The 19,041-nt window shown below is 34.7% G+C and overlaps 1 protein-coding gene across 2 annotated transcripts in view; it reads left to right on the top strand.

Annotated features, from left to right (window-relative positions):
• Positions 1–18,745, top strand: part of LOC148953420 (sodium-independent sulfate anion transporter-like) — a 64,949-nt gene extending 46,204 nt beyond the window's left edge. For both annotated transcript variants that reach the window (XM_089087662.1, XM_089087661.1), the window contains exons 8-10: positions 4,149–4,294; positions 9,499–9,666; positions 18,481–18,745. In XM_089087662.1, the coding sequence (XP_088943788.1) occupies positions 4,149–4,294; positions 9,499–9,666; positions 18,481–18,609 (443 nt within the window). In that variant the 3' untranslated portion in view covers positions 18,610–18,745. The remainder of the gene's footprint in view (positions 1–4,148; positions 4,295–9,498; positions 9,667–18,480) is intronic.
• The last annotated feature ends 296 nt before the right edge of the window (positions 18,746–19,041 follow it).

Raw genomic sequence — 19,041 nt, forward strand, 5'->3', positions numbered from 1 at the left:
AAAATTGAATTATGTCAATGGTGTTTTACACCAAAGTTCTAAAATTCTTTAAGGATTCATTTTCAATTTCAGCAAAACAGAAAACTCTGGCGTAGCCTCAGGCTGTAAACTGGTCTTCTGCCAATTATGTTTCTGCTTGTAGAACAGAGAAAAAAATAAAGTTCCCTTTGCTCTTCGCTTAGTTTACGAATTTAAATTTACACGGTTTATAGATGTCTTTTAACTTCTCCAATTTTAATCAGAGTGTCAATTTTGCGTGTAGATACAACAAAAAAAGTATTTGATGATCCCTAGAGGAAAAGATCTAAAACTTTCTAGCCCTAACTCCATGCCAAAAAAATATCCCTGAAATATTTTTTATATTCCCTTTTTTATTAATTAATAATTTTGAATCAGACCTACTAAAACAATTTGATTCTGAAGGGGGCATGTTATCAAATGATAACCGACGCCTATAAAAATGAAAACTTTAATTTTGACTTTAATTTTAAGTCTGAGGAGAGAGAGTCTGTAGCCTCTTGGTTACCATTTTTTTAAGTTTACTAAAATCATGACAAATAAATTCTTCAAAATGATTTTCAAGAGTTTACATAGGGTTTAACTGTTTATCCCCTAGAACGAAGCCGATTAATGGGCTTAATATGCACTGTTCCCTCTCTCCCCAGAACTGGTTCAATTTTAAATGCTCCATTTTTGTATGATTTTAGAGCAGAAAAAAAAAAACAGCCCAAGAATATATTTTCCTATTGATATACACGCTACTAAAGTAGTTGATTTACTTTTCAACGAAATCCCCAAATATTCGCCACTTTATCTTTTTATTCTAAATATTCTGACCTGTAGAGTTTCAAAAAGGCAGTATATTGTCTAAGAAATCCTAGTTAACTTCCCTCAAAAAGAGAGAAGTAAAAAAAAATATAAATATACAATCTGTTTTTAAAGATTTTAAGCTAAGACGTCCAAATAAGCTAAAAGTTGAAAACTCATTATTTTGTAGCTACCACAAAAACTTGGCTATGACGTACAAATTCGTTCTTGATTAGCTATAAGATATGTCATGAAAATTCTTCGCTCCCAGCCAAGTATAGGTTCAACCTTTACCGGGACACCACCTCCAATACTGAGTAAAAGGGGTAAAAGGGGTTCCGGCTCCGATCCTTATCCGAAGAATGCACTACCCGTTGGATACCTCGGCCTTTGTTGGGATGACCAACCAACAAGGTGTGTTTTACCTAGTTAATGGTAAAAGCCTTGGGTCAATCTGATCTTCTGTTAGTGATCATTAATACGAATACAGACAATCTAAATCGGTATGTTTATGGTAACTAACTATAATGTAAGAGGTATCACAGCTAAATTTGGCTAGTGCCTATATCTGGTGAACTCTTACAAACCATCTATTATGTCCATCACTGAGACCAATCTAAACCATAAGATACAGAGCAGCGAGGTTTCATCGGGGTTCACGTTCATCGGGTGAAAATGAGCACAGACCGACAGTGGGGAAAATGGATGATGAGGTGTTGCCATTTATATACAGAGCCATATACCACAGTCAGGTCTAAATCTCCCAAACTCAGCATGGGAAGAAGCTATGGGGGTTAGGACGACCGTTCAAAACAAGTCTTTGATCACTGGATCCGCATATAACTCTCCTACCTACCATATTACTAGCTACCTTAAAACCTTCCTTCGATTTCTATCGGGGAAAGTATGCTATGTCTGCCATCATCCTCCATGGAGACTTCAGCTCCGTAAAGAAAATACTAATAAGGAGGGGTTAAGGAGAGATTGAAATGATCCTATCGGATCATCTCCTCTTGATCTCTTCTTTACGGATCACCCAGAATGTGTTAAGGTTTACTTTCACGCCTTCCAAAGTGACTAGTTGCTGTCATTGTGCATGTAAATCTTGGTTTTTCTCATCAATTTAAGCATGAACGAGAAATCTGAAAATACGAAAGAGGAGAATGTGGTGACATAAGGGACGCACTTGCTAGTCAGAAATTGAGAGCCTTCCTTCTTGAAGGCCCCAAGAAAACTGCAGAAAAGTACCAGTAGGCCCTTCATAACTCTACCGCAAGCTATATTCCATGGAAAAAGACCCAGGTGTCCAGAAAAATAACCGATAGCTACCCTCAAAGACCGAAAAAGAACGACATGGTTTTATAAAAGAACGTAAAGAAGCAATTCACACAGTTTGGTCGTCCTGGGTTCAGAAGGAAGAAAAATTCACTACCAAGCTTTAAATGCTTTTGCTAAGAGTTGGTGCAGAATTGCTAAAGAGGCTTTATCGTCGTTTAGAGAAACGTCAATTTCTTCTCTGAAATCAAAGATCGGACTATTATGCATCCACAGGTACAGGTCGAAGCTTTTGCTAAAGTGTTTGCCAAAATTTCAAATCTGGACGACAATCGTAAAGAAGTTTTTCAATTTCCCTGATAAAACTGATAAAGTTCTTCGATTGTGTGAACTCTTCCACTAATAAAGTCCTTCTCAGTCTGCAAGGTGACTGAGTGGCCACTTGATGTGACAAAATCCACAGGTTGTAACAGCATACCTAATGTTGTCTTGATGTCCTGCAGTGCCGAAGTAGCGCATCCTTTGTCAATCGCATTTGCGGTTGTATTTTTTGCTCTGAGATGTTTGCTTGAACATATCCAAAGCATTCTACAGATTATAATATCGGCGCCTACTAAAGAAACTTTGCGCGTTGGTGTCCACGGATATTGTTCAAAGCGATCAACAGCTTTCTTTCAGATCGTTCACTGCGGATTGTTGTTGACGGATGGATTTCCTGCAAATATTCAATAAAGCCAGTCGCACTTCAGGATAGTCTTTTGGCACCTACACTTTGCATTCTATACATAGTTGTCATTGGAAACAATCTTGCAAGGCCTTTTAATCACTTTGCCAAAGATACCAGGACACCCGGAACCATCCCAAAACAAAAAGACCAAACCAAAGCCTCTCTGCCCTTATAGGCTGATCTTTTTGAAATTGAAGTGGTCCGATGCCTTGATGGTAAATTTCAATGTGTTGAAAACAAAGGAGCTGCGGATCTCCCGATCTGAAGTGCCAAGCATGAACCCCAGCTTCATCTTCATGAATGAGCCTATAATAGAGTCGACCACCCTCGTCTCCTCAGAATCCACGCTTCTTCAGTGTTCTCTCTTGGAAAAACCCATATCGATCGTTTGCTCCAAAAAACGCTGTTAGTACCGTTTTAAAACATCCAGAATAGGAACAATAGAAGAGGCAGGTTCAATTGTTCCCCGTGGTACTCTTCAATCTGTTAGTGAGAAATTTCGTGAAGTGTCGATGGCTGTTTTCTATAAGTAATTAAATTCGCCCTTTTTTCTAGAAATGTTCGATTTAGAACGATCTTCCTGGGGACATTATCCTTAAGAGTTTCGATGTTGGACCTTCAAAAGAAGGTTCAAAAGTCATCTAAAACCTCCAGATTGAGTGATGTAAAAGATTAGAGCTAACACAAGTATTTAAGTGTACCCGACCCCATGAGTTTAAAATGTATACAAAAATGTTCCGGGTACCAGGAAAAAAACTAATTTTACTTTTGTGTTTATGACATTTTAGTCCATATTGTCTTCAGTAAATCTTTCAGGTCAGAAAAGTAAATCTTTTAACATTTTTTAATAGCCATTCAGATTTATAACTTATATCAACAAATTTTGCTTAACTTCAGGCTGAGACCCCCTGACAGTTGCTCAAGTAGCCACAGCTACTGGCATATGGTGAATGCCATAATTGTAAACAAATTTGAAAAATAAGCCTTGAGGAGCGTTTCCTCTAAAGCGACGAACCTAAATAAAGTGTCTAAAAAAGATCAAAGTTCAAAAAGTAAAACTGACCAAACTTTATAACAAATAAATACAAATGTTTTGAGGTTGAGATTTTAGATTATTTGGGGGTTCAACAAAATTTGGAGAAATCAAATATACTAATGGATCTTTTTAATGTTAAATGTGGCTGGGATTCACCAATTCTTGGCTATATAAAAATTATAGTAATTTTTTTTATTATTAGTAGGTATTATTAATTTATAAAAATGAATTCAAAAGTCAATGCTGAAAATTGAAACATAGGCATTGATCAAGTTTGTGCATTGATTTCATTTTGAATTCCAGAGAGTGACTTGATTCCATTTGCCACGACATTCTTTTCTGGTCTTCTTTTTGGCTTGGAGTTGGGAATCATTGTTGGTACAGTTGTTCATCTATTTATGATGTCATTTGCAAATGCCAGACCACCAATTGAAATTGGAGTTACTCGTGTAAGATAAATTGATTTTTTTTTGTTCTTATGTTTGCTTTAAGTAGAAGTACTAAAGCTATAGAAATATTAAGGATATTTCGAGAAATATTAAATATTAATATTTCTTTAATTAATATTTCTTTAATTTAAAAATTTAATATAATATATAGAAATATTAAATATTAAGGAATTTGAAGTTCCATATAATCTGCGTAGAAACATGGTTTCGACCTCAAAAGAGTGACTTGAAGACATCCTGAAATTAGTGAAACGTATACAATTGGTTAGGGTTAACGCAGAATCCAGTGTTTACGCAGAAAACGCAGAAAACACATTCTGTTTAAGAACAGAATGCAACTGTGTAATTCGTATTCACCTAAAATAAAGAGGGCATCAGTGGGAAAAACAGCGGGATCCTAACAAATAACCGAAAACGACGGCACCAGCTGAAAACTTAGAGATAGCAAAAATGTTTAAAAAATTCTTGAAACAATAAAGGATGTTCTATAGTTGCTTTTAACTACAAAACACTGATATATTTGACAATCAAAAAAGAAAAAGCAACAACAAACATACAAACTTCAGAGTTTCTCCGTTCTCTTTAAGCAAAGTATAAATTTTTCTTCATATCAAATCGCGAAAGATTTTCTAAAAGAATCATTTATAAAACTAAAATGTTGGATTCATAAAAAAAAGTGGAATGCAAAGCAAAGATGAATGTTTTGTCATCGCAAAAGCTGCGATGCAGCAAAGATGCTTTCGTAATTGCTGCGGAATCTGAATATATCCTAAACTAACTAAAACCTTTTCTGTAAGCTGAACTTTTCTGTAACTAATGGTCTGCTTACCACTGTTATACAGATCTCCTGATTTATTGCCCTCAGCCGGGAGCGCAAAACGTGGTTTATTTTCTTTTTAGCCTCATAGGACTATTGCATTAGAATTTCAAGGTAGCAACTTGAATCAAAACAGTCAAGAATTCCAAAAATACGCTTCTGAAGGTCAAATGATCAGTGTATCCAGGCTACAAATAATGACAAAAGCACATTTAAAATAAGAGATTAAATAATTGCATTTAATTGAAAGGCGAAAAACTTTGCCCCCCACCTACTCCAAATTTTGAGGCACTAGCCAATAAAAACTATAATTAAACTTGATTATAGTTGATTATCTAACAGATATAAACTCTTTTTAACTCTAAACAGTTAAATTGTGGGTAGCAACATGTGTTTCAAAATAGTTTTCTTTTCACAGTGATTCTAACTTAAGTTGCCCATAAAAACTTCAAGCCTAACAAAATTCATATAATTTAAGAAAAACATAGAAAACACCTCTAAAAGAAAGAAGACCTCGAGAAAAACTTTGACATCATGAGAAGCGTTTCAAAGAACCCTTTAACAAAAGTTTTTTGTTCCTTTTTGCAGAAACACAAGATTAAACATTTGTTTCCCAAGATATTTTCAAACAGTTCGTGGTAACGAACTGTAAGTAAGGAGCGACCCGGCTCAATGGTAACCAAACCTGTAGAAAACGGAATTTTGATACCAATAGATACATCAAAAGAATCAGATTTTAATGCTGATTTCAAATATTTAAGTTTAGTCCTACCTATTTGCTATTTCATCAAGTTTAGTCCTACCTATCAAAAGTTAGTCGCCTGAGAAAATTTGGCTGATTTTCGAAAAAAGGGGAAAAGACCCCGTAAAAGTTATAGAACCCTAATGAAAATCACACCATCATATTCAGCGTATCAGAGAACCCTACTGCGGAGGTTTCAAGCTCCTATCTACAAAAATGTGGAATTTTGCATTTTTTGCCAGAAAAAAGATCACGGATTCGTGTTTATTTGTTTGATTGTTTTTTTTTTTCCCAGGGGTGATCGTTTCGACCCAGTGGTCCTAGAATATCGTGGGAGGGCTCATTCAAACGGAAATTAAAAGTTCTAGTGCCCTTTTTAAGTTACCAAAAAAAAATAGAGGGCAACTAGGCCCCCTCCCACGCTCATTTTTTTCCCAAAGTCAAAGGATTAAAATTTTGAGATAGCCATTTGGTTCAACATGGTCGAAAATATGATAAGTATGTCTTTTAGGATGACTTAATCCCCCAAAGGTCCCGAGGGAGGGGGGGGGGCTGAAAGTTATGAACTTTACCCAATGTTAACATATAGTATTGGTTATTGGGAAATATACAGACGTTTTCAGAGGGGATTTTTCTGGTAGTGGGGGGAGTGGGTCGGGGATTATGTGGGAGGATCTTACCATGAAGGAAGTTTTCATGGGAGAAGGGACATTGCTATGAAGGGGGCGCCGGATTTCCCAGCATTATTTAAATAAAGATCAGAAATTATATATAAAAAAAAACAAGTTTTTTAACTGAAAGTAAGGAGCAGCATCAAAACTTAAAACGACAGAAAACATTACGTATATGATTGGGTTCATCCCCTAGTCAATACCTTGCTCTATAAGCCAAAGATTATTTAGTACTTTCATAAGAGCTATTTATTCTAATTAACGGCATTTGTGATTAAGGGGTCATTTTTAAAGAATTGGAACAAAATTCGAACTTCAGCTTAAAGAGCAAGGTATTGACTAGGGGCCGAACCCTCTAATGTACGTATTAAAGATATATGAATATAGAAGTTCGTTACGTAAGTTAATTCGTAAGTTACATATATTTATTACTAATAAAAACGTTCGTAAATAAAATTAAACAGGTTTCGAGAAAGTTATTTAACCAAATAAAAGTAAAATTAATATTCAATTTTTTTTTAATTATTCATATACGGTGAGCCAAAATCAAAACCTGCATTAATTCAAAAACGTTCAAAAATTAAATAAAAAAACAAGTTTTTTTTAACTGAAAGTAAGGAACGACGTTTTATTCCTTATATGAAAGGGGCTGTCCCCTGCTCAACGCCTCGCTTTTTACGCTAAAGTTTGACTTTCTCACAACTATATTTTTTTAAACAATTAAAAACTATAGCGTAAAGAGCGAGGCGTTGAGGAGGGGACAGCCCTTTTCATATACGGAATAATTTCTGATCGTTTTAAGTTTTAACGTCGTTCCTTACTTTCAGTTAAAAAAACTTGTTTTTTTTTATTTAATTGGTAAACAAAGTCCATGCTATTTTCTGCCTAAAACTAATTTTTTTGCCATGAAAAAGACCAAAGTGCTATCAAATGGTAAACTCTTAGGGAGCCAGTTGCTCTAGAATTATTGACAATTCCAATAATTCTAAGCTGATTGGTGAATTTTTGGGGCCAAATTTTCGAATCTGTCCTGAGAAATCTTCCCGATTAGTGTAAATAGGGGATTTATCTTATAGAATCTCTTCATTTGGAACAATATATTTTTTCTAAGAAAGTAATATGAATGGTATAGGGTTAATTCCCCTTTTTAATAGGAAATTATTTTTACTCTGATGCAAAAGATACGTTTTCACGGATCTATTTGGTGGCTAGACACATTTCTTTGAATAAGTATGCAGCGAGTTGAGTCTGATAATTGCAGGGTTCTGTAAGCTAGTCGCTTTCTAAATTCATCCATGTTGACAAATTCATTTATAATTATTTTTAGTTTTTAACGTAAAGTATGATATTAATACGAAAACTACTATCACAAGCTCCAAAGGTCCGAATTCAAATTTATGGGTCAACAAACAAAAAAGAAAGAACCTCAGAGCAAGACAAAAAACTAAAAAACGGGCTATCCGATGGGCAACTATCGATGGACAAACATCTGACATTAAAGAATACCGACATTAAAATTGTAAAAATGAAAACCTGTATAATAGTCATTATTGAAACTGAGATAGGTCATAACATATTACTAAGATAAAAAAGATAGAAAGTAAAAAAAAACAAAACAAGCGAACAAATACAAACCATGGGCAGTGCCTATACCAAGCAATAAAAAGAAGGAAGCTAGCGGGATGTTTTTTTTTTTTTTTTTTTTTTTTGTGAAAAAAAAGTTTTTTTCATCAGGAGGTACAGCGACAAATGAAAGAGAAGATAGTAACAGGCTGTGAAACGGCCCAAGGAGGGTAAAATCTTGGTGGGAAGTATTCTTTGGAAAAAAACATGTTCAGTGCGAGGGTTTGTCGATATATTTAAAAAAAAACTGAGGCACTGCCTACTTCTCCTGCACTCAGGCGTTTCTTGCCTAGCTTTTTGTTGGAAGGAGAGGATATAGGATTTAACCTTCTTTTAAAATTATTTGCAGGGCTCACTTTAGGAAAGGTTCAACTTTATCCCGGAAAGAGAAAAGATATTTTTTCTGTTTTACAATACTTAGAAACTGAAGATTTTTTTTACTTGCACTTGATATAAACAGTTTAAGTGTTTTGAAGATATTTGCAGTTTAAGTGTTTAGTTGGGAACTTGAAAATGGAATCATCGGCGGAGAGAGGGGGCGGGGTGGTTGGCGGGGGTCGCCTGCGGAGGGGGAGAGAGAGAGAGAGAGAAAGAGAGAGAGAGAGAGAGAGAGAGAGAGAGAGAGAGAGAGAGAGAGAGAGAGAGAGAGAGAGAGAGAGAGAGAGAGAGAGAGGAGAGAGAGAGAGAGAGGGAAGAAGGACAACATAAGGACAGAGAAGGAGAGTCTTAGAGAGAGAGAGAGAGAGAGAGAGGGAAAACGCACAAGAGAAGGACAGGGAAAGAGAGTTTTAGAGAGAGAAGGAGATACCGTATCAATGCAGTTCGTTTTTTTCCAAATTTTTATTTGCTACAAAAATTGTATGACTCTTTAATATTGATCATCACTTTTTTGTGCTGTCTTTGTTACTTTTTTCTGTCAGAACCTGGTAATCACCTTCTAATGCTGACTGTTCGTTATTTTACATACCATTTATCCTGCTGGTTCCAATTCTCTTTAATTAAAAATTCAGCTTGTTCAGATATGATTTATTTTATTTTTTTCCCTTGTTTTTTTCCTATTCTTGTTCACTTTGTTTGCATTTAAACTTTAAATATTCAACTTCAGGATTAAATATGCTTTACTTCAACTATTCAGTATGTAATTGTATTGTAATTTCACTAGATTTATTTAAAGCTTACTACCTTTTTTCACCATCATTTTTTCTTCCAATTTATTTCTTATATATTTTTGAAAGTCGAATATAAATAGAATGCGCACAATTAAACTTAAAAATCTAAGAGAATTTCGATATAAAAAAGAATAAAATGATTTTTACTTCTATAGGTATAATATTAATTCTTTATTTTACAGAAAGAAGCGGGAGCAACAGTTGTGGTTCAGCCCCGGGAAAGCCTTGTTTTTCCTGCGGCTGATTATTTCAGCAACATTGTCAAAAAAGCCATCTCAAAAGAAGAACATGTTACTACAGTTATTTTTGATCTTGCTTATGTGAATAGATTAGATTTTGCTACAGCAAAGGTAAGATTATTTTTTTTTTGGAAAATAAAATGAAATGAATGGCAAAATTTGAAGATAAAAAGCTAATCTTATGAACTATGATAAAAATGAGAAAAAATAGTGCGAAATATAATTTTGATTTTTAATCGCATAATCAAAAAGCCGTCTTCTGCGTAAGGAGAAAAAAAGACAACATTAACCAAAAACCAAATAAAAGCAACAGGGAAACAATATTTAAAAAATAGGATGTTTTAATTAAAACAGAAATACACTTCGATTTCAGGGGAAGGCTCTCCGCACTTGCAAGCGCTGAAGAATACGACTATCCAATGCATTAAGCAATTCATATGCGTGTTTTGTTTAAATATTTTGTAAGCCATTCATATATTCTACAGTAGAAAAAGCTTAAAAGACAGGTCCAACGGCCCGCTCCCATTGGAGAGCTTATAAGATAGTGTTAACCAATATACATCCAAATATGATGTTACACAGTTTTGAAGAAATAAGAAAGACAGAAAGCAATTGTGGTCTTATTTAAAACATTTTTGTAAATCAATTTTGGGTATGCAATCTGGAATTTTTCTTTTTTTTAATTCTTTTTTATTTTGTCCAGAATTGTCTGTGATTATTGACACATATATCAAAGCCTGTCAACTATTGCCGATTGATATGAAAAAATATAGATAAAAATTTAATTTTTTTATAAAGTAGGGGAGAAGAAATCCTCTTAAGGGCTAGGCACACGTAGCTGATTTCGGAAACCGATTTCAGCACGGGTGTATTCCACGTCGAGTGATTGTAATTAATGATGCTAAGAGGCGGGGCTTAGTGACGTTTTTTGGTGATTAATCATCATTAAATACGTTCTAGAAAAGGAATGTACTAGGGCTTTAGAGCTTTAGGCATGTCATTAATCGTATTTAGTGATTATCGTAAATTAATCATAAATTACTCGTAATTAGAATAGAGAATAGAATAGAATATGATTTATTGGCTAAAATAGCACAAAAGCTAGCATAAGCACGTCAGAATTACCATAACAAAACAAATCTTATGTGATAAACATAAAACAAAAAATTGAATAAATAGTAAAACAGATGTCAGGGGATAAACATAAAACAAGTTATATCAATTATTAAAATAGGAAACAAAATAGGGGACAAAAGAGTTTTTGTACCTCATGGTCAACATTTGGGGATACAGGTCCAGTTGGGTATTTGGAGCTCTAAGAGCATTGAGTCTTGTAATAGGAAAGGTTGGGGGATTTTCTTAAAAGGGAGGGAGAAAACGTCGATGATAGTCAGAATTAAGGCACTTGAGACCAAAGTTCATGGTAAGGATGTGACGTCGTGATTCCAATGTAATAAGTTCAAGTCTAGCCAAACCTTCATTGTATGTAGTATAGGCCGTCCCCATTATAATTTTTATTGCTCTTTTTTGAATACTTTCAATTTCACAATATTGGTGTTTGAGGCAGGGAAAGCATATTCAACACAGGGTCTTAAGAACAGTAAATTATTTTACGGCTTTAGATTGATATAGAGAAACTTTTGAGAAAAGAGAAAGATTTAAGGAGAAAACAACCTGACTTAAATAAGTGGGAAATGTGGGAGTTCCAGTTAAGGTTATTGTCAAACTCCACACCCGACAGTTTAATAGGATTTAGATTTGATATGCGACGGTAATTATTGATAGGGGGCATATTTATAAAAAAATAGAATAGCCTGAAACTGATTCTGGGTAAGCTTAAGTTGAGTTTATCATTGACAAGAGTATTCCCCAAATTGTTAATTAATGAATTGAGTGTAACATTCAAAGTATTAGATGTTTGTCAAAGGTTCAGTAATGTCAAATCATCCGCAAATTTAAAAGAATAGTCAAAACTTGATAAAAACATTATTAAAAGCCACTAAAAAAGTTAAAGGACCTAATTTTGTCTCTTGAGGTGCTCCATAGGAAATTGAGAAAAAACCTGATGAATCCCCATTAGAGAGGACTAGACATTGCTCATGGCCTGACAAAAAAGTAGTCACCTTGCATAACACAAAATCTCTTGCACCTAAAGCCCTTGCATTATCTATAAAAGTCTAATGATCCAAATTGTTAATGTATTTATTAGGATCTACAGACATTGACTTAACACTTGAGCCTCGAAACCCCATATGTTGAGAATGGCGTAAAATGTATAAATTAAGAAATGCCCGATGCCACTGTTTAGGCTAAGACCAAGCCACGGTGAGTGCATTTTATCGCTATTATCTTGCGAAAGGACCTTGTAAATGAAACTTTCAAAGATTTAGAGAAAATGGGGGTTTTTGAGATTGGTCTTAAGTCAGAGGGAACTTTTGGGGCCTTAGTTTTTGGTATAAGAGATATAAGAGCTCGTTTAAAACAAACTGGGAAAATACCATCTACAAAACATTGATTAAAAATAGCAGGTGGAGGTACACTTAAATACTGGGCACAGTCCACAATCAATTTAGTAGGGATATCACCTGGGTATACTGACTTATTTTTTATCAAGAGTTTCGAGTTTAAGTTGAGTCTGATGAATTTCAATCACAGGAATGTCACTCACTGCACTGTTGACCAGCATATGCTGGATTGGTGGGTGAATTTTGCAAATTAAAGCGAAATGATCATTTATGACATCTGCACCCACTGGGTCACCATTACTGTCAAGTAAGAAAAAGAAAAAGTTTGAAGAGACCTTTCCCATGAGATCTTGGTCACTTTTTTGGAATTGCTTAGGATCTAAATTCAATAACTTATTGAGTACGTGAGCACCATGTTCCGTTATTGCTTTACGGATTTTGCTAACAACCATGTTTCTAAGCTTTCGAGATTCTTGGAAAAATCCTTCCTTAAAGAATTTATCTCGTTCATTTATTAGGTACAAAATTTTTTTATTTATCCACGGGTTGCAGTTAGATTTGCGAGTAACATTTTTCACTGGAAAGGTGTCACAATATAACTGGAAAAGTTCCGCTGAAAACTTAGAAGCCATTTCATTACCACTGGTATGACATAGGATATTGGCCCAAGATTTGAAACTAAGTTTTAATTTGAAATGGGCAACCTTCTCGTCAGTAATGGGTCTATAAGAGTAACTGATAAATTGCTTAGGGGGAAAGGAAGATAAGGGGGTCCAAAAGATGCATAGATGGTCACTTACCCCTAATGGAGGGGCTATTTTGGGGACACAGTAGTAATCTTCAATGTTGGTAAAAATTAAGTCAAGGGTTTTATCACCGCGAGTAGGCAACTTGACCACTTGATCAAGGCTAAGAGCAGAGCTAAGCCACTTTTGGTCTAGCTCATTAAAATCACCACATAATGTAATTGCAGCATAAGGATACTTGCAGTGAATTCTGTCAGTATAAAGTTGCAGATATGCCGTCAGCTCCTTCTTAAATCCACTACGGGGAGGGTAATAAATAATACAAAAAATCACGAAAGATACTTCTTTTGGAAGGTTTTTGGGTGTGGTCCAGAGCCATAGAACTTCAGTTTCGGAGTTGTCCACTATTTTAGAAAATGAAAAAATCCGATTAGGGAGGGTAGACCGACAAAAAAAGTTACTCCTCCACCATGAGATAGAAGGATATCATCTTTGTCTATTCTCGGCTTAAAATGGGAAACAAAATTTGGAATGGAGTAAAAGTCTTCAGTTGCAGACCATGTTTTGGTAAGGCAAGCAATATCAATCCGGTTTTTGTCAAGACTAATTTGAAATTCATCCATTTTATTTACCAGTGACCATACATTCGCTAGAAGGATTCTGGGAAATGTGTAGGAGGAGCAGCAATGTATCAAACCTGCCTCTTAGCATCATTAATTATAATCAATCGACATGGAATACACCCTTGCTGAAATCGGTTCCCAAAATCAACTACCTGTGCCTAGCCCATTAGATGGAAATCGTGTTCAATACTTCTCTCTCCGGAGTAAGGTAGGAGCCCCTGAATCTCCCTTGCCATCACTTCAGAGAATCCGAAACCGGGCTAGTTTGGGCAGGCAGGCTATTTGGCTATCACGTAAATAAATCTATGTGTATCTTTTTGGAGAGCAATCTCTCTTCTTCATCCTCTGTCGAAGCGACAAATAGGAAGAAACTTGTTTCTGAAGCCGTTTTAAAAGTAAGAAACACCGAAGGGCAAATACTTGAAAAACGACTTTGATGTGTGCTTCACATCCATCCAAAACCATCTTTCTGAGAATGCTTTCAGTTCAAAAAAATCTTTAGATTTTTTTAAGTGAAGGCTCACCTAATATTTAGTTGAGGCTCAACTACTATAGTAAGTAAAATATTAGTAAATTGGCAATCGTGATTTTTACGGTGCTGCAATACACATGAAAGCTCCTTCAGTTAAAACTGTCGGATGTTTATGTTTCCCATTTGTCTCTGCCAGTTCTTTTTTCTTTTTTAAACCACGGTCAGGTGTTTTTATTTGTGACAGACCTTTATGGGTCATAACATACTTTAAGATTTCCTTCCAATCTGTATGAACAAACGTTAGTTTGAGTCTTAGGACCAAATTTTTTTATGTATGCTGCTTGTTACTTTTTTTTATTAAGGTTTTGTTGATTATTAACAATAAATTAAAAAGTTTAAGAATCTCGATAAGGAAATTTTAAGTAATTCAGCTCTTTTAGTCAAAATATGATATTGACGTTCTAAATTTTTACTTGTAAGTCAATCGTCATCAAGTTACAATGCAAAATTTATAGAATGAGGACAAAATAACTCAATAATGTTAATTCTTTTTATTTGATTTGTTAATTACTGTAAGAATCTGTGAATTGTAATAATCATTACTGTTAGTTTTCAATACCAACCAACTTTTTGAAGAACAAAAATTTTGAGAAATGGGAAGGTAAATTGGGGGAGGAATTGGGAAGGGTGGTGGGATAGTTTTGAGGTTAAAAAACAAAATCCTCTAATTCTAGAGAAAAATCTGGATAAAAAAAGAGAAGGGATACAGACTAAGCCTGTCCTAACCTGTCTTGACTTATTTTTAATCTTAGTAAGCCCAATTGTCGATATAGAATTATAAAGATTAAAAATTCATTTCGTATAAAACCCCAGCTTTTCGATTGCTTAGAAAAAATTTCAAAAAGGTGTTTTTTCAAGGAAAAAGTAAATAGCCACATGAAGATCCAACACGAGTAATAAATCAAACAGTTCGTGGTAACGAACTGTAAGTAAGGAGCGACCCGGCTCAATGGTAACCGAAACTCTAAAAAACGGGATTTTGGTACCAATAGATACATCAAAAGAATCAGATTTTAATTCTGATTTCAAAAATATAAATTTCATTAAGTTTAATTTTACCCATCAAAAATTACGTGCCTGAGAAAATTCGGCTGATTTTCGAAAAAAGGAGGAAAAACCCCCTAAAAGCTATAGGACATTTATAAAGTTTCCACCATTATACTCAGCGTATCAGAGAACCCTACTATAGAGGTTTCAAGCTCCTATCTACAAAAATGTGGAATTCTGCATTTTTGGCCAGAAGAAAGATCACGGGTGCGCGTTTATTTGTTTTTTTTTTCCCCAGGGGTAATCGTATTGACCCAGTAGTCCTAGAATATCTTAAGAGGGCTCATTGGAACGGAAATTAAAAGTTCTAGTTCTCTTTTTAAGTGACCAAAAAAAATGGAGGGCACCTAGGCCCCCTCCCACGCTCATTTTTTTCTCAATGTCACCCAATTAAAATTTTGAGATAGCCATTTTGTTTAGCATAGTCGAAAACTTAATAAATATGTCTTTTACGATGACTTAATCCCCTACAGTTCCCAGGGGAAGGGCTGCAAGTTATGAACTTTACCCATTGCTTACATATTGTTTTGGTTATTGGGAAGTATACAGACATTTCCAGGAAGGATTTTTTTTCTGGTGGGGGGGGAGGGCTGGAGGAGGTGGTTACTCAGGAGAATCTTTCCGTGGAGGATGTTTCTTTGGGGTAAGGGACATTTCTATGAAGGGGGCGCCTGATTTCCAAGCATTATTTAAAAAACGATCAGAAACTAAATTAAAAAAAACAAGTACTTTCAACTGAAAGTAAGAAGCAACATTAGAACTTAAAATGAACAGAAATTATTACGTATATGAGGGGGTTCTCCCCCAAGTCAATACTTCGCTCTTTACGCTACAGTTTTTTTTTAGTGCTTTCAAAAGAGTTATGTATTCTGATTAAAAGGCCTTTGTGATTCAGGGGTTTGTGAATTAATTTTTTTTTTAATTTTTAACGTAAAGAGCGTGGTATTGAAAAAGGGGAGAACCCCCTAACATACGTAATAACATCTCCGTAATAAAAAAAAAAAATAAAAAAAAAGCGATACGGCTCAATAGTTATCGAAACTTTTAAAAACGAAACTTTGATGTCAATAAATGTATCAAAAGAATGGGCTTATAATGCTGATTCTAAATATATGAATTTTATTAAGTTTAGTATTACTCATCAAAGGCTACGAGCCTCAGAAAACTCACCTGATTTTTTAAGGAGGGGGGAAACATCGCCTAAAAGTGAAAAATTTTTAATGAAAATCACACCGTCAAATTCAGCATATCAGAGAACCCCATACCATAGGTTTCAAGCTCATATCTGCAAAAATCTCCAACTTTGTATTTTTTGCCAGAAGAAAAATATACGAATATAGAAGTTTGTTAAGTAAGTTACTTTGTAAATTACGGCAGAACCAAATTTAGAGACAGCCATTTAGCAAAAGAAGAGTAAAATTTGTAGGCAAATTTTGTTTACTTATTCAATGACGGCGAGCCAAAATAAAAGCTGCATTAACTAAAAAACGATCAGAAATTAAATAAAAAAAACAAGTTTTTTAAAATGAAAGTAAGGAGCGACATTAAAACTTAAAACCAACAGAAATTATTCCGTATATGAAAGGGGCTGTCCCCTCCACAACGCCTCGCTCTTTACGCTAAAGTTTGACTCTGTCTCACAACTTTATTTTTTAAAACAATAAAAAACTTTAGCGTAAAGAGCGAGGCGTTGAGGAGGGCACAGCCCCTTTCATATACGGAATAATTTCTGTTCGTTTTAAGATTTAATGTCGCTCCTTACTTTCAGTTTAAAAAACTTGTTTTTTTTATTTAATAACAATTCAAGCTTAAAACAAACTGAGGTAATTATGAATGCATAAAATTCAAAATGAACAGAAACTACAATTAATAATCCCATTAAATATAAAGATAACAGATACTCTTATCGTAGGGCAGCGCATTAGCACAGCCCAAGTGAAGAACAAAGTAGGCTCTGGGTATTATCAATTTTTTTCTACAGGGGTGATTGTATAAAATAAATAATTGTAGAAACTTTGAAGTGGGCCTGTTTGGTTAGAAATTGAAGGTCCTACTGCACTTTTAAGGGTCAATGGCGATAGGAAGACAGCCAGGTTCCCTCCCACGCTCCTTTTGGCTGCCTTGCTCCAAAGACATCCGATCAGAATTTTTGATAGCCTTTTTGTTCCAAATGGCTGAAAGGTTCTACAATTATGTATACGGGTATGACATAGCTCCCACAGCCTTTGGGGCAAAGGCTGTAAGTTATGCCAGTTGGCCATTTTTGAAAAGGGCAGAATCATTGATCCTGGGTCTTTAAAAAGGCTAAGGGTTTTAAGGTGAAACTTTCACAGAGTGTTGAGAGGGATGTCAAAACAAAGGGCGTATGAGCAATGTATATTTCTGCTACTACTACTTCTACTACGACTACTACCACTAATATTACTATTACTACTACTACTACTACTACTACTATTACTACTATTACTACTACTACTACTACTACTACCACTACTGTTGCTACTTCTACTACTATTATTACTACTACTACTACTATTATTACTACTACTACTACTACTACTACTACTACTGCTACTATTACTACTGCTGCTACTACTACTACTACTACTGCTGCTGCTGCTACTATTACTACTAAAACTACTAAAACTACTACTACTACTACTACTTCTACTTCTACTACTTCTACTACTTCTACTACTACTACTACTACTACTACTACTACTACTACTACTACTACTACTACTACTACTGCTGCTGCTAATATTATTGCTAAAACTACTACTACTACTACCCCCTGGTGTCAACACGGCTGCGAACACTCCTTCTTCATTTGAAGCTGTACAAAGCTTCACTCTTTTCCCCTTCTGTGATGTACCAATTTCCATTAAACCTCTCCTAGTGACTCTTCACATCCAAATTGAGGAGGATCAACTTTTTGATCCAAAATGAATGAATAAAAAACATCATCTTTAACATGGTCTTTCATTCATAAAACATAGCCTAGCCACTTTATCCTTTCTTTTTTTATAGTATTTCATTTTCTTTTCTTTTTTTCTTCTGTTATATTTGTAGGTAGTTCGCATGGAAAAAATATAGCATATCTTCCTCAATCTTTTGAAGTGTCCATGTTTCAAGGTCACAGACGTCCTCTTTCAGTACCTTGATTTACAAAAAAAAGATAACATTTTCTCAATGACTAGATGACACTAGATGACGAAACTAATTATAGAAAGTTTTTAAAATGACAATGTGACTGATAACTAAAAAATTGATGACACCTAAACAACCAGGAAATGATTTTCTAGTCAAATACTATAAAACTTTCACGTTACAAATAAGGTTGAGTCCATAATTTATAATTTATATTTGTGACCACATGGGTACTTTGTTTATATTTTAGTATGAACTTAATATTATTTTGTGTATGATGTTTCATATTTTTATTCATTTTTATCAAGCACTATGGTACCTTTCAATTATTTTCATCTTCAACCTATGATTTTCTCTTCCAGACCCTGAAAGGCCTTTCTGACAACTTTGCGAGTTCAAACATCGAGGTATTAGCTATGAATGTGATGCCCAAAGCATTAGAAGTCTTAGAAGGAATTCAACCAAAGAATATGAATATAACAATCAGTTAACACAAAATATTGTTAATAAATTGTTTTATTTCACTTTTAAAGTGAAGAACTGCAAATAACGTATATTTTAAAGTGTTTCGATGTTTGTGGTTTAGCTTTACCAAATTGTTTGTTTAGTAAAATAATTTTAACTTTGTTTTTTACTGTAGCCCCTTGTCATAATCAAGGCAGTAGTGATAAAATATAGAATATATGACTTCCTTTTCTCCTTCGTGTCCTATTGGACGAATCGAAATTGAAAATTGGGAGAAAGATCATTCAATCCAACTCTTGACTATATCATCTTTTCATGAGTCAAGAACTAATCATAAGATAACAAAATAGGAGGGGAACTGGGTCGGGGCACTTGGCGGAGAGGTGATACTTAAAAGAGTATATTTTAATGCCTAATAATCTTCAGGAACTTTGACTATACTACTACTGCTACTAATA

Source organism: Artemia sp. Qi Xiang Cuo, chromosome 4 (genome assembly GCF_049724085.1).
Source record: "Artemia sp. Qi Xiang Cuo chromosome 4, ASM4972408v1, whole genome shotgun sequence".
NCBI classification, from domain to species: domain Eukaryota; kingdom Metazoa; phylum Arthropoda; class Branchiopoda; order Anostraca; family Artemiidae; genus Artemia; species Artemia sp. Qi Xiang Cuo.